General features: G+C 39.2%; 4 protein-coding genes across 7 annotated transcripts; 2 read left to right on the forward strand and 2 right to left on the reverse strand.

The window, feature by feature from the left end:
• Positions 1 to 459: 459 nt before the first annotated feature.
• On the reverse strand, positions 460 to 5,870 carry FoxK (forkhead box K). Of its 2 annotated transcripts, XM_018546513.1 has the most exons (6): positions 5,757 to 5,870; positions 4,569 to 4,903; positions 2,907 to 3,686; positions 2,552 to 2,808; positions 2,364 to 2,466; positions 460 to 2,283 (listed from the first exon to the last, which is right to left on the reverse strand). In XM_018546513.1, the coding sequence occupies exons 2-6, from the start codon at positions 4,844 to 4,846 to the stop codon at positions 2,106 to 2,108; spliced, it is 1,596 nt and encodes a 531-aa protein (XP_018402015.1). In that variant the 5' UTR covers positions 4,847 to 4,903; positions 5,757 to 5,870; the 3' UTR covers positions 460 to 2,105. The 2 variants fall into 2 exon arrangements, with proteins under 2 accessions (XP_018402015.1, XP_018402014.1); XM_018546512.1 differs by lacking the exon at positions 5,757 to 5,870 and having other exon boundaries at positions 4,569 to 5,027.
• A 1,655-nt stretch (positions 5,871 to 7,525) lies between these two features.
• Positions 7,526 to 11,444, forward strand: Rab40 (RAS oncogene family member Rab40). 2 transcript variants are annotated; one of them, XM_018546384.1, is made up of 4 exons: positions 7,526 to 8,091; positions 8,435 to 8,628; positions 8,708 to 8,930; positions 9,125 to 11,444. In XM_018546384.1, exons 1-4 carry the CDS (start codon positions 7,875 to 7,877, stop codon positions 9,436 to 9,438), a joined length of 948 nt encoding a protein of 315 aa, XP_018401886.1. In that variant the 5' UTR covers positions 7,526 to 7,874; the 3' UTR covers positions 9,439 to 11,444. The 2 variants fall into 2 exon arrangements, with proteins under 2 accessions (XP_018401886.1, XP_018401885.1); XM_018546383.1 differs by having other exon boundaries at positions 7,842 to 8,034.
• A 1,142-nt stretch (positions 11,445 to 12,586) lies between these two features.
• On the reverse strand, positions 12,587 to 14,484 carry LOC108779092 (glucose-induced degradation protein 4 homolog). Its single transcript, XM_018546447.1, has 4 exons — positions 14,283 to 14,484; positions 13,763 to 13,930; positions 13,443 to 13,675; positions 12,587 to 13,269 (listed from the first exon to the last, which is right to left on the reverse strand). The coding sequence occupies exons 1-4, from the start codon at positions 14,427 to 14,429 to the stop codon at positions 13,206 to 13,208; spliced, it is 612 nt and encodes a 203-aa protein (XP_018401949.1). The 5' UTR covers positions 14,430 to 14,484; the 3' UTR covers positions 12,587 to 13,205.
• A 902-nt stretch (positions 14,485 to 15,386) lies between these two features.
• On the forward strand, positions 15,387 to 18,476 carry inc (BTB/POZ domain-containing protein inc). Of its 2 annotated transcripts, XM_018546453.1 has the most exons (4): positions 15,387 to 15,657; positions 15,832 to 16,128; positions 16,705 to 16,833; positions 18,390 to 18,476. In XM_018546453.1, the coding sequence occupies exons 1-4, from the start codon at positions 15,442 to 15,444 to the stop codon at positions 18,417 to 18,419; spliced, it is 672 nt and encodes a 223-aa protein (XP_018401955.1). In that variant the 5' UTR covers positions 15,387 to 15,441; the 3' UTR covers positions 18,420 to 18,476. The 2 variants fall into 2 exon arrangements, with proteins under 2 accessions (XP_018401955.1, XP_018401954.1); XM_018546452.1 differs by lacking the exon at positions 18,390 to 18,476 and having other exon boundaries at positions 15,442 to 15,657; positions 16,705 to 16,939.
• The last annotated feature ends 432 nt before the right edge of the window (positions 18,477 to 18,908 follow it).

Here is an 18,908-nt window from a genome sequence, read left to right on the forward strand (position 1 = left end):
AAGTATGTGTATGTGTACATGTAGCGCGCACTGTTTCGCATATCGATCTTCTGCGACACACGTGACACTCGCGTTCGCGCACATTATATATCCTACTATTTGCTGCGTGTGTACACGTATCTCACACACGTATGTACGTATATGTATAATAATAGTGACATACGTCGCTCGTGATACATATGTATCAACACTGTACAGCGTGTAATCCGTCTAGCAGTATCATCCAAAACCCACCCTTTGTTGTGCTCATGTACGTCCGACTATAGAAAAATAAACGTTTCAGATAGAACGCTCGCTCTCGCGAAAGGTGCGAAAAATAAATTTCGTTTTTTCCTTCCCTTTTTCTTCCTTTTTTTTTTTCCTCTTTATTGCACCACGCTCTTTTCCGATCTCGTATAACGCATCAATCCTGTTGCCTCTCCTTTTGCTCCACCATAAATCTAACGCTAGCATGTATCGTTTTTCCTGTTTTTTTTTTGTTTCGTAATGTTTATTTTTATCTTGCCTAACGCCGACGTTCTAGGAGAATCGGCGAGTTTACGATTAACTACGATTGCACGAGAAAAGTAAACCGATCGCAGGAGAAATCAGTAAGTAATCGAGTTGGGCATCATTATCGCCAATTACATTAATCATTTTCCCTCTCGACATTGTTTTATAAAATTCTCTCGCCCGTCTTTCGTTTTCGCTTTACCTTTATCTATTCTTTTTTTTAAATTTTTTTTAAATTAAAACGGTTTTTCTATATTAATTAAAAATGAAACTATTATAAATGATTAATGGCTAATTTCTTCACTTGCAGATAACTTATGGATAACTTTATTCAAAAGATATCTCCTTGACAAAGGTAAAGCGTTATATCTAGAGGTGAAGAAATTGGGCATATTAAGTTTAGATGAACCCTATTCCATTGCTGCAACAAAACAATCGAAGGGCGGCGAGAACTCGGAATGAAAATCAAATTCGAAAAACTTTGTCTTGGAAGATATTCTCTCCCCCCCCTTTCCCCCTATTTTCTCGCCGGATCAGCGAGATGCGCACGTGAACTGCCTATAGAAGAAGTATTATGTTTATACAGTATGTTCCCGTGTATAGCCGCTCGATCAGCTCGAATTAGGTTTTACTAACGTAAATCACGTCCTTACATTAATTACAATGTAAAACATACATTAATTATAAGGCTCTATTTTTTGTTTCCTCTGGCTCTGGTAACAATCTCTAGCAGAGACCACATCATTAATGTTATAAAAGCTCGTCGGTTTATCCACCCGATTTTTATCGACTTTCTCATTGTCACACTGATAGTATTCTGCGTCTTATCTTTGTTCTCAGATAGAACGTTCGATTGAGCGTCTTAAGAACGCTAATTGTAATAATAATCTATTTTTTCAGCTCTCTTATCACTTTGCCTATCGTTAATCTTCATTGGTCGCGATGACGACGCCAAGCCGGTGCAAGCGATAATACGAAAACAGAAATTGCGCGAATAAAATGGATATCGGTCAGCGGATTCAGCTATGGATAAATCGCATTTTCGCTCAATTCAATGGATTACACTGGATAACACTCTCGTTTCCTCTTCTCTCTTTGTCTATTTAATATATCGGCTAAACGCTGAATGGCACACGTTACCGCATCACATTATTGCAATTTGATGTGTCAGCGCAACAGCTGCTGTTACTATTTTGGATGACCTTCGATCAAATAAGCTCCATATACATATATACTATATCTTCTGCCGAAGTTAACAAGTCATAAAGAGAAAGCATTTAATAAAGTATATATATATCTTATATACATTGACTGTTGTTGAGAAAATCATGTTGAAAACATGAAGTCTAGGATAGGAAAAGTGTCTTCTGCTCGTTCTCTTTCTCTCAGTGGTTGATTTTCTTTTGCAGGCTCGTACACACAACAGTTTCTCGCAATTCTCGCGAGAACATTAAACTGATGCTCGATCTCGATTATGTGCAGTCTAAAGCGGGTTATGCGGTTAAAATAAAATGAAGTTTGCAGTGTATGTGTGTGTGTGTATATGTGTGTTCGACGACAGGCAAATAATGTAAATGTAATGTTCTACGTAACAGGATGCTAAATATATCAGTTCAATGATCATCCATTTCGTGAATACGTTGACGTTTAGATTGCGATGGTTGATGTTCAGGAGGCTCAGGGCTCTCGACGATCGCAAGCGGGGCCGGTGAACCTGGCGAGCTATCGGATTCTTCATGAGTGCGTTTGCTAACTCCCCCAATGCCAGCATCAGGGCTGATAAAATTTCCACTGTTGCAAACAGAAAGTTAATTGTAAATTATGTATATCAGTAAGATATCATGCGAATTAAGAACGTAACGTAATTGTACCTGTAGTTATAGGTTGTTTGTACAATAACAGGAGCTGGACTATATTGGCCAGCTGGAGATAAAGAATGGTCCTCTACAGCATTTCCAGGCACCAAATATTTTTCTGTTATAATAAAAAAAAAAAAAACGAATCGTAAAGTATTTCTCAACAACAAAAAAATTTCTAGATTACAAGACAAAAAAATTACCTTCTCTTCCTGTGGCATCGCCACTAACACCATTTGTTACCACTGTTTGCATAAGACGTCCCTTATGAGTTGTCTGGGACGATGTATATGGATGTCCGGGAGAACCGGGCGCTGACTGACTTGTCGCGAGTTGTCCAGCTGGAGATGGGACCGAACTGTCCGGATAAGATTCAGGTCCAGGAGAAGTCTCTCTGCTTAGACACTCAGGCGTAATTAAACCACTGATTCCTACATGAGATGGAGACGCTGGAGCACTTCTGTTAATCGAAGTATACATGGCGTTAAGTTATAATATTAAATAAATTATTGATCGATATATGCGATACAGACAACACGAAGCTTTTCTCAATGTTACCTTGACGACAGTGTTCCAAAGGGCGCACGGAAACACGGTACACCACGCTGCCGTCTTCGTCTGAATGCCTGTTCAATAAGTTTATTTTCCGACTGAGGATCTATTTTCCAAAAAGAACCCTTCCCTGGCTCTTCTTGACTCCTGGGCACTTTGATAAAATAGCGATTCAACGACAAATTATGCCGTATAGAATTCTGCCAACCCTTATCTGCAGTCCTATAATATGGATAGTGCTTCGTGATGTATGAATAGATGCCTGATAAGGTAAGTTGTTTATCGTGTGCCGAGGCAATTGCCTGGACAATCAGTTGCGCATAGGAGTATGGTGGTTTCGAGTCATCTTTTGGTGGACTGTAATGTGGTGCTGTACCATTCGGGCCTGAACTGTTACCTCTATAACGAGCATCAGCACCAGGCTCCGGGCTTATTTGTCTACTGGAGCTCTGTCCACTGTCCAAGCTATGCCTATCTAAAGTGGAATTCTGCGAATCGTTTGCTACAGAAGCGGCATACGCCGCAACCATCTGCAAATCCGCTGAAATGTTTCTTCTACCCTGACCGGCACGCGGACTTGCCGGACACGAATTAGCGGCGCTTATTGTTCCCGTTGGCGACGGGAACGGGCTGCTATACCCGGCGTCTGGTATGTTTATCCGTAAAGGAGGTAGTGGTGCCCGCTGCTTCGGCGGTGAGGGCACGCGTATGTTACTCTGTTCCTGCTCATCAACAAGCGACTGGAACATCAGCTTTATCGTTGTACTTGGAAATCTGAATGTACATCTGCAACACCATTGAAGTCAATTGTAGTTTTATAAGATATACGAAACAGAAAGTATTATCATCAATTATATAAATTCAACGATAATAAATATTTTAATCCTCCATTAGCCATGTGGAATTTTGCGCCTGCAACTTGTTAGGAACTTGGAACTTTGAATTTTACTGCAAATTTTTATAATATATCGTTCAAAAATTTATGAAAATCTAAGTAAATTTTTGCATACTTGTAAAAACTTTAACAAGTTTTTACTATCATAAAAGTTGTATTTAATTTTGTACACAGATTTAAATTTATTCACCAGTATCAAAATATTGCTAAATATTGTTACATCTATAACTTAAAGTTATTAATATTGACAAGAATCCAGAATCTTTGTTCGATCATACTTTTATAAATAACCTGTTCTTTTCAGTTAAACTTGTTGCATCGTTCCTTTTCTCTTTTTCTCTCTAGGTTGGACAGAAAAGAAGGAACAAACGGTGTAGCAAATTGAGCTGAAAAGAATAGACCTAAAGACTAGTTATTGTAGTTCTGTTACAAGAATAACTGCTCCGTGCTCTCATTCATTTTTACATAATCATCTTTTATAATTGTCAGGGTCACGGCTACCTTTGTCTATTAAGGACTAACGAGAAAGGGACTACAAATTTATAAGCTTCATTTATGAACAAGAGAAATTTCAAGGTAACAGATATAAATATTACAAGATCATTAAACTTTTGATTTTACCATAACAGCTTAGCGAAGCAACGAGGGTTAGAGTAGGATTAAAAAACAACCTCCCAATGATGTTTCATCGGAGAGAAGGCCGGCGCAGGCCGGCGCGGTCGGGCGCGTGAAACAATAATAAATAAATAACGTCCGTGAGGAGGGAGACTCACGTCTTTGGCAGTTGATAGACAGGGGCGCCCTTGCGTTGAAACACCCCGTCGACGAACACGCCGTTCTTGCCGTTGCAGACCATATAGAAAAATGGATGCTCGTAGAAGATCTCGAGGTGCCGGCGTGAGATAAAGCTGGAATGGCCCATGTTAACGTCGACCTCACCCTTGCTGCTGTTGCGGCCGATCGTGATGCGTCGTTGCCTAACCATGTACTCGAACTCGCGGGCCTCGAGTCGCGCTATCGGCGCCCCGTTCGACTCTGGATTCCACTGCATCTTCGACGGACTGGCCGGCGCCGACTTCAGTGCCAATAGGGCCCACGCGTCGCTCTCCTGGGTACGAGAGTACGTAGACATAGCACCGAGAACGAATGAGCCGTGATGTGTAAGCCGAGAGAGCAGGCACGGAAAAGAGAGGAAGACGGCCGAGACGGGAGAGAGAGAGAGTTAGCGCGCGCGAAAGAGATGGCGCAAGACGAGAGAGAGAGAGAGAGAGAGAGAGAGAGAGAGAGAGAGAGAGAGAGAGAGAGAGAGAAGAGAGAGAGAGAGCAATGCGGATAGATAGCTGCTAGGTCGAGAAAGAGAGATGAATTCACGGACGTTCGTTTCGTGCCATTCAGATACGCTAGATAAATAGATAAAACGCGACGGCGGAACGAACGGATGCGAGATAAACCGGCAAAATTGAAGAAATACAGGCGTCTCGGTATACAAGTATATAAAGATGACGAAAATTAGACGGTGAGAATGTGTGTGTGTGTGCGCCGTGATAGTGGAGAGGGGTGACGTTTGCGAGCGGAGTAGAAGGAGGGGGATGAAGAAAAACGACGGGCAAGAAAATCGTAGCGCCCGGTCAGCGGGCAAGTCGAAATCGGGCGCGCGCGCGCGGGTAATAAACGCCGAAGGAAGAGAGAAAGAGAGAGGACACGGCACGCGAGCCGCGTATGCACCCGCGAGATATACTCGCGCGAAATATGTGAAATATGGCCGGCTCTCCTCAAACTCCTTTCTCCGCGCCGAGTGGGTTCGTTATTCGGGGACGCGCGCGCGCATGTGTGTGGCATATATATATGTGTATCGAGTACGGGAACGGAGCACGGCACGATGCCGCGATCTCTCTCTTTCTTTCATTTATGCGCGCGCGCGCGCGCGCTCTAGTATGTACAAGCAGCACCGAGTCAAGCACCTTCTAAGTTCGCTCCTGTCTCCGCGGTCGTTCGAGTTCACCTCGCCTTCTCGTGTCACGCGCTCTCTTTGTTGATCCTCGCCCTACAGATTCAACAAGAACTGACGACGGTATAGGCAGTGACAAGCGGGCGAGCGAGCGCGCGCGCGCTCCCGGCGACACGATGACGATACACGCGCGGCACAAATATTTTCTTCCTCTTGTTTACCCACAATCCGAAACGTGGACGAGCACCACCACGTGACACGGCAACCCGCGAATCGGTGCCCGGTTCGAACGCCGCGCCGGGGACTCGACTTGCGGACCCTCGCGGACGTGCCCCCGCCCCCCCTCGATTACATCCAATTACATCGCACCCCCCTTCCAAGTCCCGAAGGGGAATTCAGGAGAATTCCCGATAACGTAAATCGGTAAATGGCTCGTAGACAGAAGATCAGATATAATCATTAGAATTTCTATACAGTTAATAATAAATCGAAAGTAAAAAATTGACATAAGTACATTATTTATATGATGATACGTGACAATATATCGCAAATATAATGAGCTTGTTGGGTAAAAATGATCGAACAGCGCTCGATTCAATTGATCCGTTTTTACGTCAAGCACGATCCTCGTATGTATTTTAATTATGTCATGTAAAAGTAATTTAGCTTTCCTATTTTCCTGAAACTTGTGCAAAATTTACCTCAGATTCGGAAAAGCTTAGTTTTCTTAAATCAATGTTCTCCGGTTGTATTGTCATTGATCACGTCGACCAGAAAGAAGAAAGAACAAACGATTAGGGTGCAGTCACATGGAGTCAGAAATAACGGAACGGAACAGTAAAGGTTGATTTATACTGGCCGTAAACTGTTAACTTATGCCGTAATCTGTAAAAATTGACCAATCACAGTCGAATGAGAGGGGAATAATCGATTATAATTGGTCAATTTTTACAGATTACAGCATAAGTTAACAGATTACGGCCAGTATAATCCAACCTTAACTCCGCTATTTCTTTCTCCATCGGGACGCACCCTTAGAGCTCTATTATTTACCATCAGAGTAGCGGAAACCCTTTTTTTGTCCTAATTAGTCTATCATCCAATAAGCGCTTAGATTAATTCCAATTCTATCGTTAGCAGGTGCGATTGGTCAATTCCAGTAGCCGAATAGAGTTAATCGGAGTAATCGGAGTTGTCCATAAAACTACTCTACTAGCGATAACTACTGATGAAAAGAAATGTTCGATGAAAGTTGCAGCGTTATCCATGAAATTCAATGGTTATTCAATGAAAGCACGATGTGGAAAGCACCTGGAAGCACCCGTTTCACATTCGACGATCACGAACCAATCAGGTCGCTCCTTCCACACGTGACCAGGCCGGGTGAATTGAAAATATGGAAACGTGTTCGAGGCGGTGACGGGCGCGTGAACGAATTAACTGATGTAGATGGCACTGAAATCATTCAAATTGCTCGCTTGATAAAGTATTTGTTTTATGAAATGAGATAAGGCAATACAATAATATTTTATTCTTTAGCTTGCACCGTATTGCGAATAATTTTTAGTTTTTTGTGCAATTTTGACGTTTACTCTCTTTAGAGGGTGATTTGTCTTTGCTCCTTCAGAGGACACCACTTGGAATGATACGCGACGCGAATCACGAACGCACTCGACCTTCGCGGATTTCGCGACAGCGCGCAGCTTGATTGCGCAGTGTCACGCGAGGCGAGGGACTAGTGCGCGGTGCAGGTGGTAGGGACAAGTGCGACAACAACGGGGAAAGCGCGTCGACGAGAAAGTCCTGTCAGCCCTGTTTGCTTTGTTATGATACGCGTTTGCGTTGTCGGGGTACTCGGGATCCGTGTCCCGGTCGCGTAAAGAGGGTGGCCGCGATCGTCGCGACCGAGATCCATGAGAGAATCGACGCGACGTACCTGTGCACCGCGGTACGATGCGATAGCTTTCACCGGCCAAGTGCCCGACGAGGTCGCCGTCGAAGTGGCGACGGCGGTGAAGGAGGATCCGTCCGCGTGCCGCGAACACGAGAGGAAGTGCGACAGCGGCAGGGCGAGCTTGGTCGCCCCGTGGCTCGCCTGCAGTATGCTCAGGATCTGCGACAGGCGGATATTATGGCTGCGGGTGAGGCCAGCACGGCGAAGCCTCGTCAGGAGAAGCAGTACGACTACCTGCTCAAGTTCCTTCTGGTGGGAGACAGCGATGTTGGCAAGCAAGAGATCTTGAGCGGTCTCGAGGACGGCGCCGCTGAGTCGCCGTTCTGCAGCGGCAGCGGTAGGACTTTTCAGTCTCTCAGTATCGTACAACTTTCCCTGGGCCTTCTCAATACATGTAACAAAATATTAGACCTACTCTTTTTAGCTCAACTTCTCGCACGGTTCGTCTTTCCTCTTTTTTTTTCATGTTAAAGAAAAAAAAAGTTAATTATGATACATTGAAACTTGTAATCTAGCAACACAGTAATACTTCTCTATATAATTCTTCTTTTTTTTTTTCAAAGTCATTTAAGACTCGTGTCTATTTCAACTAGTACAGATTAATCTTGATTTACTCCTTATCTTTTTCTTGGAAAGATGGAAGAATTAGAAAACGCGATTGAATAAATAAAATTGAGATTAAAGTTAATTTATTTTTATAAAAATAAACATTAGAGCTGATTGTTTAACTTTTTCAGCTTACAAGACTACCACCATCCTACTAGATGGAAAACGAGTCAAGTTACAATTATGGGATACATCGGGTCAAGGTAGATTCTGCACAATTATTCGGTCGTACTCCAGAGGTGCTCAAGGTATACTCCTGGTATACGACATTACCAACAAGTGGTCCTTCGATGGCATCGATAGGTGGCTGAAAGAAGTCGAAGAGGTCAGATTTTATTTGACGAGCTATGATTCCAATGCTTCCGACAGCATGCAAAAATGTATCTTAACGTGAAACTTTACAGCATGCTCCTGGCGTACCGAAAGTACTGGTTGGCAATCGTCTGCACTTGGCTTTCAAAAGACAAGTGGGTGAACGAGATGCAGAGGCTTACGCGGCTAAGAATCGAATGGCCTTCTTTGAAGTCTCACCTCTCTGCGATTTCAACATCCGTGAGAGCTTTTCAGAGCTCTCTCGGATGGCGCTACACAGAAACGGCATGGAAAGATTATGGCGATCCAATAAAGGTATCGATCAGTGATTTCTAAAATCGATATTTAGTCAATCTACTTTAAGAGTAATGTCTTAAACTGCTAATGTGAATTGGTGATTTGCTTATAACTTATTATGATATTAAAACTGTATTTAAGATAGTCTCTTTAATATAAACACCGGCCTAAGATCTAGGGATCAAAACAATGAGACATAATTTACTTTGCAGTGCTCAGCTTGCAAGAACTGGCGTGCCGTGCGATAGTGGCTCGAACGACGGTTTACGGTATCGACCAACTACCGTTGCCCAAGTCAATCAAATCGCACTTGAAATCATACGCGATGACGACCACATCCCAGCTGCGCTACAACGGCAACCGTTCGTTGAGTTCGAGCAAAAGCCTGGGCTCGCATCATCGGAAGTTACGCTTTGTCGGGGTGGGTCACAATAACGGCGGGCTGTCGACGCCTGGCAGCTCGCCCGGCAGCATCGCCGATTCCCGCACAAGTTGCGTCGGTCGTAATTCCTGCACAGTGTCTTGAGAGCGACAAAGGACAGAAATCAGGGTAGCGGTTACTTACAAAAGCGTCGTGCAGCAATCAGCGTTCTTCCTTCCCTTTTCCCTCTCCGTTTTATCGAGGATGCAAACACGTTTACAATGTTGTTTCACGATTCATAGTAATTACTGTTAGTATGAAATAGTATAAATATATGAAATTACAATTCGTCACTTGCCAACGTTGACGGGATATACTTGTTGCGTTTATATCGTGAGATACATTTCATATATATTTTTTCACACATCCGCAAGCCGCGCACACAGTTTTACCATCCGAATGATTATTAACGAGCTTAGAGGAGACGAGCTGTCATGTATCCGTGCCATCTGTTTACGAAATTAAGAGAGAGAGAGAGAGAGTCGCGGCACGTAAGCAAGGAAATTGTTTAAACGTTACCGAGTTTGTTATTAATTGTAAAGCTCTCGCACGAGTTTTCATCGCGTAAAGATAATGTATCAGGATTACAAAGGTTTATAAAATACGCGATATATCACGCGACATTACATTACGCGACTCGAGTGTGCCCATATTTTAAAATCCTTGTAAGCCGCTTTGTTTCTTTTGGCCGTTGTTGGAAAAGCATCCCTTTCCACAAACGTATCTCTCTGTGCGGAATGTTTTTTCTTCGATCATAAGCTTACGGGAGCAGCGAGTAATGAATTGAAAAGTACAAGTTCGCTAAGTCTACGGTGGTTGTGGTGTAGACTAATGATGATAGCGTAAGTGTAGAAAGTTAGAGCAGCTAACTCGAGATATATTTAGCAACATATATAAATATATATTTTCACTTGCTTACGATGCGAAAACCGTTTTATCGGAAACTACCGGTTACCGAGCGCGGAAGAGCTATATATTTTTTAAGAAGACGGTTTTATGAAGAGCAATAAAATTGACTCTTTCTACGGCACGACTTTTTACTATTGCATTCTGTTGATCGAGTGAGATCAGATGATTTCCTCATTTTTATCTTGTTATCACTCCCCCGATAATATGATAATTGTGAATCGCGCAAAGCGATACGATCTTTATTCTCATTTTTAACGAGAGATAAATCCAGACCTCCCCCTTCCCCAAATACGTTATTTAAAAGTATCGTCTTATTTTATGTTACCTAAATGTAAGTCACATACATGTACAGTGTAAGATTGCAAGGAGATGCGTTTGTGTGTAATATAGATACATGAATAGATAGAAACACACTCGATCTCTATTGTCTGTAACAAATCACTCGATGCCAGGAAAGCACATGAGATGTATATTTATATTACGTTAGATTTAACTAAATTATATTCTGTGTATATAAAGAAAGAACTATATTATAATATTGTTTTATATGAATATAACACGATGTGCTTACTTGTCTGTGAGATATACTAAATAAACTTCACATTAACGCATTATGCAATGCATGTAATCGATATGTAAAGATTTGAAAACGGACTTCCTATTTCGAATACCAAATTTTCTTTAATAAATAGAGTTCACACGTTTTAATTATATATACATATTTTGTTACAAGAGAATAACATCTTTCATATATGAAGGAATATTCACTTAAAAGGGGCCACCACGTGTTAAGAAAGGGAAGAACGGAAGATACCGTCCCGTTTGCCAAAATGCTTCTAATTTAATAGCGAAATACTAATTTTGTTGAATAGAGAGCCTGTTTCACACATTTGCTGTATATATTTGTAAACACGTTCTAGCTTTTTTAAACTACGGTTTAGTTACAGTTTATTAATTAATTTCTTAATAGTTTCTTATTAAATTCAATCGCTGGAATTGGTAAAATCTTCTTCTTAGTAATTTGTAATACACTACTTTCTTGTTAATTTGAGCATTGTAACTTTCATCGATGTATTTCCATCTACACAGTGGTTCTATTTATATGATAACGAAAAATCCGACTTTAATTTATGTTCATTTATAATTGTGTTCCAATTTAAAGCACATGCGGTTGTATAATAAAAATAAAGCGAATATTTATAAACCCATAGAAGTTTTATAAAGCAAGTATTCAAACGATCCTTTCGTAAATAACTGTATAGTAAAACGATTATCGTCAATAAATATCATACTTTCTATTCGTATATTTTTCAAGCAAAAATTAAATTCTATTAGCGTTTGAGATTGACAAATTTTGCAGCTTGCAAAAAAATTACTGAAAAAAATAACATAAAATTTCACAGATTGATATGACATTTTGAACGGTATGTTCATATATATAATATTGTGATATCAATAACTGATAATATATAAAGATATTCTTTTTAAAGAAACACAACAACATATAACTTACAAATAGGGATGTGACAACAGTAGAGCTTTTTTTTTTTATAATAAAAGTCGACTTAACATAATTAACAATATCAGTGTACTCTTAAAAGTATCTGATATATTATATTAAATATATACTATCTCTTATACGTATGTATCTACGTTTTCCAATATCCAAAGTGACTGTTTGTTACACAAACTTATCGATTCTGTATGCGCTTTTATTATAAACAGTACATGTACCGTTCTATCAATTTGAGTATTTAGGTAAATTATTAATTAGTACAAATATAAAAAGAGAAAAACAAAATTATTAGTATTTAACAAGGCTAAATAAAAAGTAATATCGAAAATAATGTATACCATTTGAAACATCAATATCACTGGTGATTGAGAACGGTTCCATAAACGTCACACGCAAATGAAAGCTGTAGTATGCCAATATAAGTCTTGGATAAGCTATATGATTATCTCTATTACAGCTTGTTAACTTATATATACAATCGTATATATATATATAATTTATATATATATATATGCATAATCATAGTAATGCTTATCACAACGATGTACTATTTTCCTAAGAGAATCGATATATTTAATTAACATTCGATTAAAAGTATGAAGACAAGTTTTACGAACAGCCAACATATGTCTAATACCTATTCTTAAAATAAAGTATACATATATTTTATATATGTATGTATAAAACACAATAGAGTCAGATAGTTTAATCACATAAAATAAATAAATTTTTAACATAAAATAAGATCGAACCTCGATATAACTCTTTCACGATTACCATTTCCATTTTTTCCTTTTTTCTTGAGACATACGTACAGCTTCATTCAAACAACAATTACACTTTATCTTTTCTAATGTAGTAAACAGATCTCATAAATCTTTTAAATAACGTGAAACGAAAAAAATTGGCTCACACAATTGTTTTCATGATTGTTACAAAGCTCGGAAAAACAATTTAATAGTCGATTTTATAATATCATGCAAACGGTTTATTTTGCTCCAGTTAGTGATCCAAACCAAATGACTAAATATTGAATGTACTTGAATCATGCATACAATGACAATAAACACAAAACATATTTTGAAGCCTTTTTCAGACTCAATAATAAACACCAATAATTTAAAATGATATGCATCAGGTAATTTATTTCGACTAAAAATCGTTTTACAATCAATCATGTTAAATTAATTACTCCGCAGTCGATCACTCACTAAATAGGCACTCAAATTTTCATGATCTAAACAATTTTTAATTTAGTCGACTAAGAGGATAACCTGAATACTTTTCACTGTAAATCTTCCCCAGAACTATGGGGCGTGTCACAAATAATAATCAGACTCATTACGGTACTTCTAATAAGATTTATAAGATGAAATCTTTTATGAGATCTGTATGCTAGAAAAGAAAAGACGCGAATATTGTGAAATTCTCAGGAAAGGTATCGACTTCACCTGAACTCGTAAATTTGTATACTGTGCTCTGGAACATGTCTCAGATTCAAGGATTGATACCTGAAATAACATACATAAAATTATCATTTTAATCATTCCATATTGTACGTTCGCGATATAAATTTTTCCTTAAATACAGTTATTATATAGTTAGTATATCCCGAAATCAAATATCATCAATTAGAGATCTTTAGTGTTACACCTACTTTCTAACTTATAATACAGCGTTTTACCATTCGGAACTACGATGATAATAAAAGCCTTCTATCGTGGCGGCGGATTTCTGGAAGCAAATATAGTAAAATCCTGCGAAGGAGGCACCATTGATATCTTTGATCGTATGATCGGGTACCAGAAAGTGTTCCTTCCACCTCATAAATACAAAATCCGTTCCTTTAAGTGCCTCGTAATCAAATGTATCGGAATTGAATGTTTTGGCATATTGGCAGAACGACTCGAATTTACTCTACAATAAGAATGAGAGAAACAAATACAGACACATTATTGGCGATAAACTACATATAGCAATAGCTTGAGCGATAAGCTTACGAACCCAGTGTTTCTTGTCAACATCTTCATCAGCATCCCACTTGCGAGTCAAAAAGGGATACTTTTTCGAGATGATTTCGCCGTCAAAGAACGTTGTTAGTGTCGGAAACTCCTCCGTAAGACCTTTGATCTTCAGGTATCCACAGAGATAACTGTTTTCCTCGTCCACATGCTGCAACGGGACAAACGCGATATGATGAAGAATTAAACTGATCCCACCCCATAAACAATCCAGTTCCAGCTTACGTCAACTTAGATTGTACGCAAATATGCGAATCATCCGCTGCAAGGAGGAAGGGAGGGAGGGAGAGAGAGAGAGAGAGAGAGAGAAGATGAAGAAACGATCGTCTCAGGCAACCTCGCTGTCGTCGAGAGAGCGTTCTCTCTACGTTTGTGTCGACGGGATCACAATGATCACGATCGCCAATTTGTGGCGCAATTTACGAAAAATGACGACATAACAGCGATGCGGACAGCGGTGTCGGGGCAGGGAGAGGGGACACGGCAAGGAGTGCACGACTAACCTGCAAAACCACCTCCACGTCGTAGCTGTTGCCCTTGGACTTTTGCGAGCCTTGGAAGCGTGAACCGTTGTACAGCAAGGATTTGGTGACACCCGGCTGCTTCGAATTCGCAGGCGGCGGAGGCACCACGTCGACCTTCACCGGCATCCTTGCACGGCGTTGCCCCGAGCTTGCGTGCAGCGCGACGTTCAATTGTGGTCCGCGGCGACGACGGCGACGGCGACGACGGCGACGGCGACGACGGCGACGGCGACGACGGCGACGGCGACGACGGCGGCGGCGGTGACGACGCGCGACGCGGCGCCCCGCATATCACGATAGAGTGATCGTGTCGCAATGACTGCCGGTAAACCGCGGGGGTACGGACGTTTTTATGCACCGAGCCTCGAACCCAGACCACGAGCGGGTCCGAGGTGCACTTGGTCGCTCCCCCCGTAGGCGAGGATTTCTCTCCCAAGGGTGTTGCAATGCGCCTCGCGCCGTCCTTCCTAACGAACGCCGTTTCTTTCTCGTACGTCCTTTCTTTTGCGTGAAACGAAATAAAACGAAACGACTGAAAGAGGAAAACTCGAACGAGAACCAAGCGTCCAAAGTTGCCCGCTCTCGGGACGACGAGCGCCGGAAACTTGACGCCGGAAGCTCTCCTCGGAAACATGGCAGCCGTTTGAATCCGTTTCGAATCTGAATGAACGTGGAATAAACCCGAGTGAACAATGTTATTTTTACTTTATTGTTAAATCAATCCGCGCGTAATCATTCGATAATTAGTTACTTATTCGGCAATACGTCACTATAAAGACGAAATACGTTTTGTAAATGGATGATATCTCCAATATTCTCACAATTGAAAGTAGGTATATGATATAATTATTATTAATAATATGATATCAGCAATTGTGCGAGACTAACAATAACAAAAGAGTAACAAAATTAACGATAATTAGCTACTTAATTTATTCAATATTCTTGCTGACAAATTGCATGCTTTGAAATTATTCTAAAATTACCAAGTGAAATTGCAAAATGACGTAATTGTAAATAGGACATCGTTTTACAGCTGCTGGCAATTTCCGTTTTCCAAATTAGACAAATTGGACGGATTTAAGACGTTGCACTGACCAGCCGCCCCGCGGACCCAACCTGATCCGCTTTCCCTTTAATGTCAATTGATGCCAATGCAAGTATGGCGGAATTTGGCGATACGAACTCGCACGAGATGACAGAGAATCATGTCGGTAAGCGGTGCAATAATCAGTGGGTGCGACTGAACGTGGGCGGAACGTACTTCCTGACAGCGAAGACCACCCTGGCGAGAGATCCGAATTCGTTTCTCTACCGATTGTGTCAGGAGGACTCGGACCTTATTTCGGACAGGGTTAGTTGACACTGTTTCTTACCGGGAATTTCAAACGAACCCGTTCGACCGATCGTCGCGTTTTATCGTCCACATTGACGTTGAGAATGACGACGAACTTCTCCCCCACAACGGTGATCCTTGCACTTCCCCTACCGAAATACGGTGAATAACTTTCCGTTTTGTTTTCCTAAGGATGAAACGGGAGCGTACCTGATAGATCGCGACCCCATGTACTTCAGTCCAATCTTGAACTATCTACGCCATGGTAAATTGGTTATCAACAAGGATTTAACGGAGGAAGGTGTGCTGGAGGAGGCAGAGTTTTACAATATCACTGAACTGATTCGGCTAGTCAAAGAAAGAATCATTCTGAGGGACACTCGACCACAGAGGGATTCCAAGAAGCACGTCTATAGAGTTATCCAATGTCATGAGGACGAGCTGACACAGATGGTGTCCACAATGTCGGATGGATGGAGATTTGAACAGGTATTTCAAATGAACACAACTATTTCATTGATATTTACTTTATGTTATATTAACTAATGATATATCTATACAAATTCACCGAGCCACATAAATATATGCATAAAGAAAATTATCCAATCATAAGGACATCCATAAAATATGATTGGATAATTTTTTTTATAAATAGATTTACACGGCTATGTAAGTTTGCATGGATATATCCTAAAATTGAGTTGCAAATTGATTTACATAATGTCAATATTAATAAATAACGTAATTCTTTTGAGCATTTTATAAGCTTATCATAACAACGAAGAATTTATATAATTAAAAGAGTTAAATTATTTATTAACACTGAAAAGTTATAAATCAATTTGCATTAAATTGTAGTCTGATATGAGCATAACACAGTGAATCATTACATTCTTGTTGTTTGTTAATGTTAAACAAACATGAAATAATCATTATGTTATGCTGTATCTCTTGCTGGAAAGTAATTATTTATGCAATTTCTTGTGTACCTGTTATTAGCGACTTGCAATGGTATTTCTTCTTGTTTTCTTTAAATATAAATGCTGTTTTCCTTCTGTTTTATAGCTAATCAACATAGGTTCTCAATATAACTATGGCAATGATGATCACGCGGAATTTTTGTGTGTGGTAAGCAGAGAATATGGACCTAGTCAGCTCAGTAGTAAAGAAGAGGAATCTACGGATCGCGTCAAGGTACCGCTATCCTATTCGACTGTCTCCCATTCTTATTTAAGTCAAAGTAGCCATGGCTAATGCGATCATTTTTATGTTTTTGTTGTACTCAAACTGATATATGATAGTCGCAGGTTTATTAGTTATTCAATCACGTTTTTACTAAGTACCTTCACCATTTTTAAGTAAAACCATGTATTCCCTTAATAATTTGTGTTGGTATTATTGTTTTCCATGTTGGATCGCATGAGATATTTATTAAGGCAACAAACATCTATTTACTTTCATGGAAACGCGAATGCGTCTTGTCCTGTCTGAATGAAAAGATATTATAAGTTTCTAAGCACTCCATAAGGGGAATTTGTTATAAGCTGAAGATCTACTCTTGCAATCCAACATTGATTTTTCTTGATTTCTAACGCTATTGTGAAATATAATAACACATCTTTTAATCAGCTCTAATAAGATAAAATTTTAAAAAGCGGTATTATTTTTGGTATTAACAATTTGCCTCTACTGATGGTTGGATTGTGGGTTGGGTAGAAAACCAAAGATGAGCTTTATCACTATATATACGCGATAAAAATGATTTATATACACATTATTATGAGATTGAATTTTATCTCATGTTTTATCACTTATGCTTAATTCAGCAATACATTTCTCTATACATTTTTCTGCAATAATCTTGACGATTGCTTAGAATTGAATTATTTTGCTTAATTGTTTTATAAAGGAGCAAAACGAAAAGGAAAACAATTATATTGTAGACGTGAAATGTTCAGTAACAGATCTTATTAGGCGGTTTAATATTTTCTTCAGATCGAATTTGGAATAAAAATCAATCGAAAATTTTTATTTTGTTTTATATGTATTTGTATATACATATATATCTATACAATACACATGGGCTTTGTGTGTGTGTGTGAAGTATTATATTTTAAATCCGTATTAATTGAAAAGAACCGTCTAATAATCTGTAAAACTCAGAGGCCTGTTCGCATGAGCATGTTCTGCCTCTGATATTTGTTGTATGTACCATATTATTATTATTATTATTATTATATTATTATTATTGTACCGCATGCCGTTCGTTGAATAAAGAATTTTTATTTCATTGGTTTGTGGTTATATATACTTTATGCCCCGTGACCTGCATGAATCATTATTGCATGCCAAATTATTCATCATATATTATATCCTTTATGCGACATAAGAGTGAATTGTCCACAGTGTATATTTTATCACCAAGATAGCTTATGTGCGGTTTATTTATACAATATAGAAAATAGTATTAAATTAATGTATATACTAATATGATATGGGTTTGCTTTTCGATAAAGGTAGCTTTGGGGAGTAAAGTAGCTATAATTAGATAGCGTATTGGTATTTCTTATTTTAATGGTTTATGGCAACGATATGTTACAGAGGTGAAACAGTTTTTTTTTCTATATAATAAAACTGTATAATTATCTCTCAACTTGCCATAATAGATCTTGAAATTAGTGTTAAGTAGCTGTAAGTAAAATCAGATTAATACTATTTTATTAAGTTTAGATTATTGAATTACATTCTAGGTTTTGCAGCAGAAGGGTTCACGTATGTAATGTCTAGATCCGTCCTTGTTTTTCCTTGCCTCCTTTAGTTTGATCAGCTGCGCTGCAACAAGATGAAGACTGTTTTCGTTTTTATATTTAAAGTATTAAATTGTAAAACCCTTTTAAATACTCTTTTCCATTATATTCTCTCTATTCCTAGATAATGTTAATCTACAGGGACATTACAGTGCAAAGGATAAAAAAATTTTATAGACATGTATTTATTACATAGCAAGATTGTACATGAAGCTTTAAAAACCGAAAGTAACACATTATTATTAATTTATTCCTCTTTATTAACAGTGCCCAGAAGACGAAAAGAAAAAAATGTCGATCTCACGAACGGAATAGTTTAATAATTTCATACAGTTTATATATAGATAATCGCGCGCGCGTGCGCGTTATACGACAGACACAAAGTAAAAACCTTCCTTTTTCTATAAGCACATCTATCTGCTTTAAAAGCAGATATGATATATATATATATAAATATATAAT

The sequence above is a fragment of the Cyphomyrmex costatus genome, unplaced genomic scaffold (genome assembly GCF_001594065.2).
Source record: "Cyphomyrmex costatus isolate MS0001 unplaced genomic scaffold, Ccosl1.0 scaffold55, whole genome shotgun sequence".
Lineage (NCBI taxonomy): Eukaryota > Metazoa > Arthropoda > Insecta > Hymenoptera > Formicidae > Cyphomyrmex > Cyphomyrmex costatus.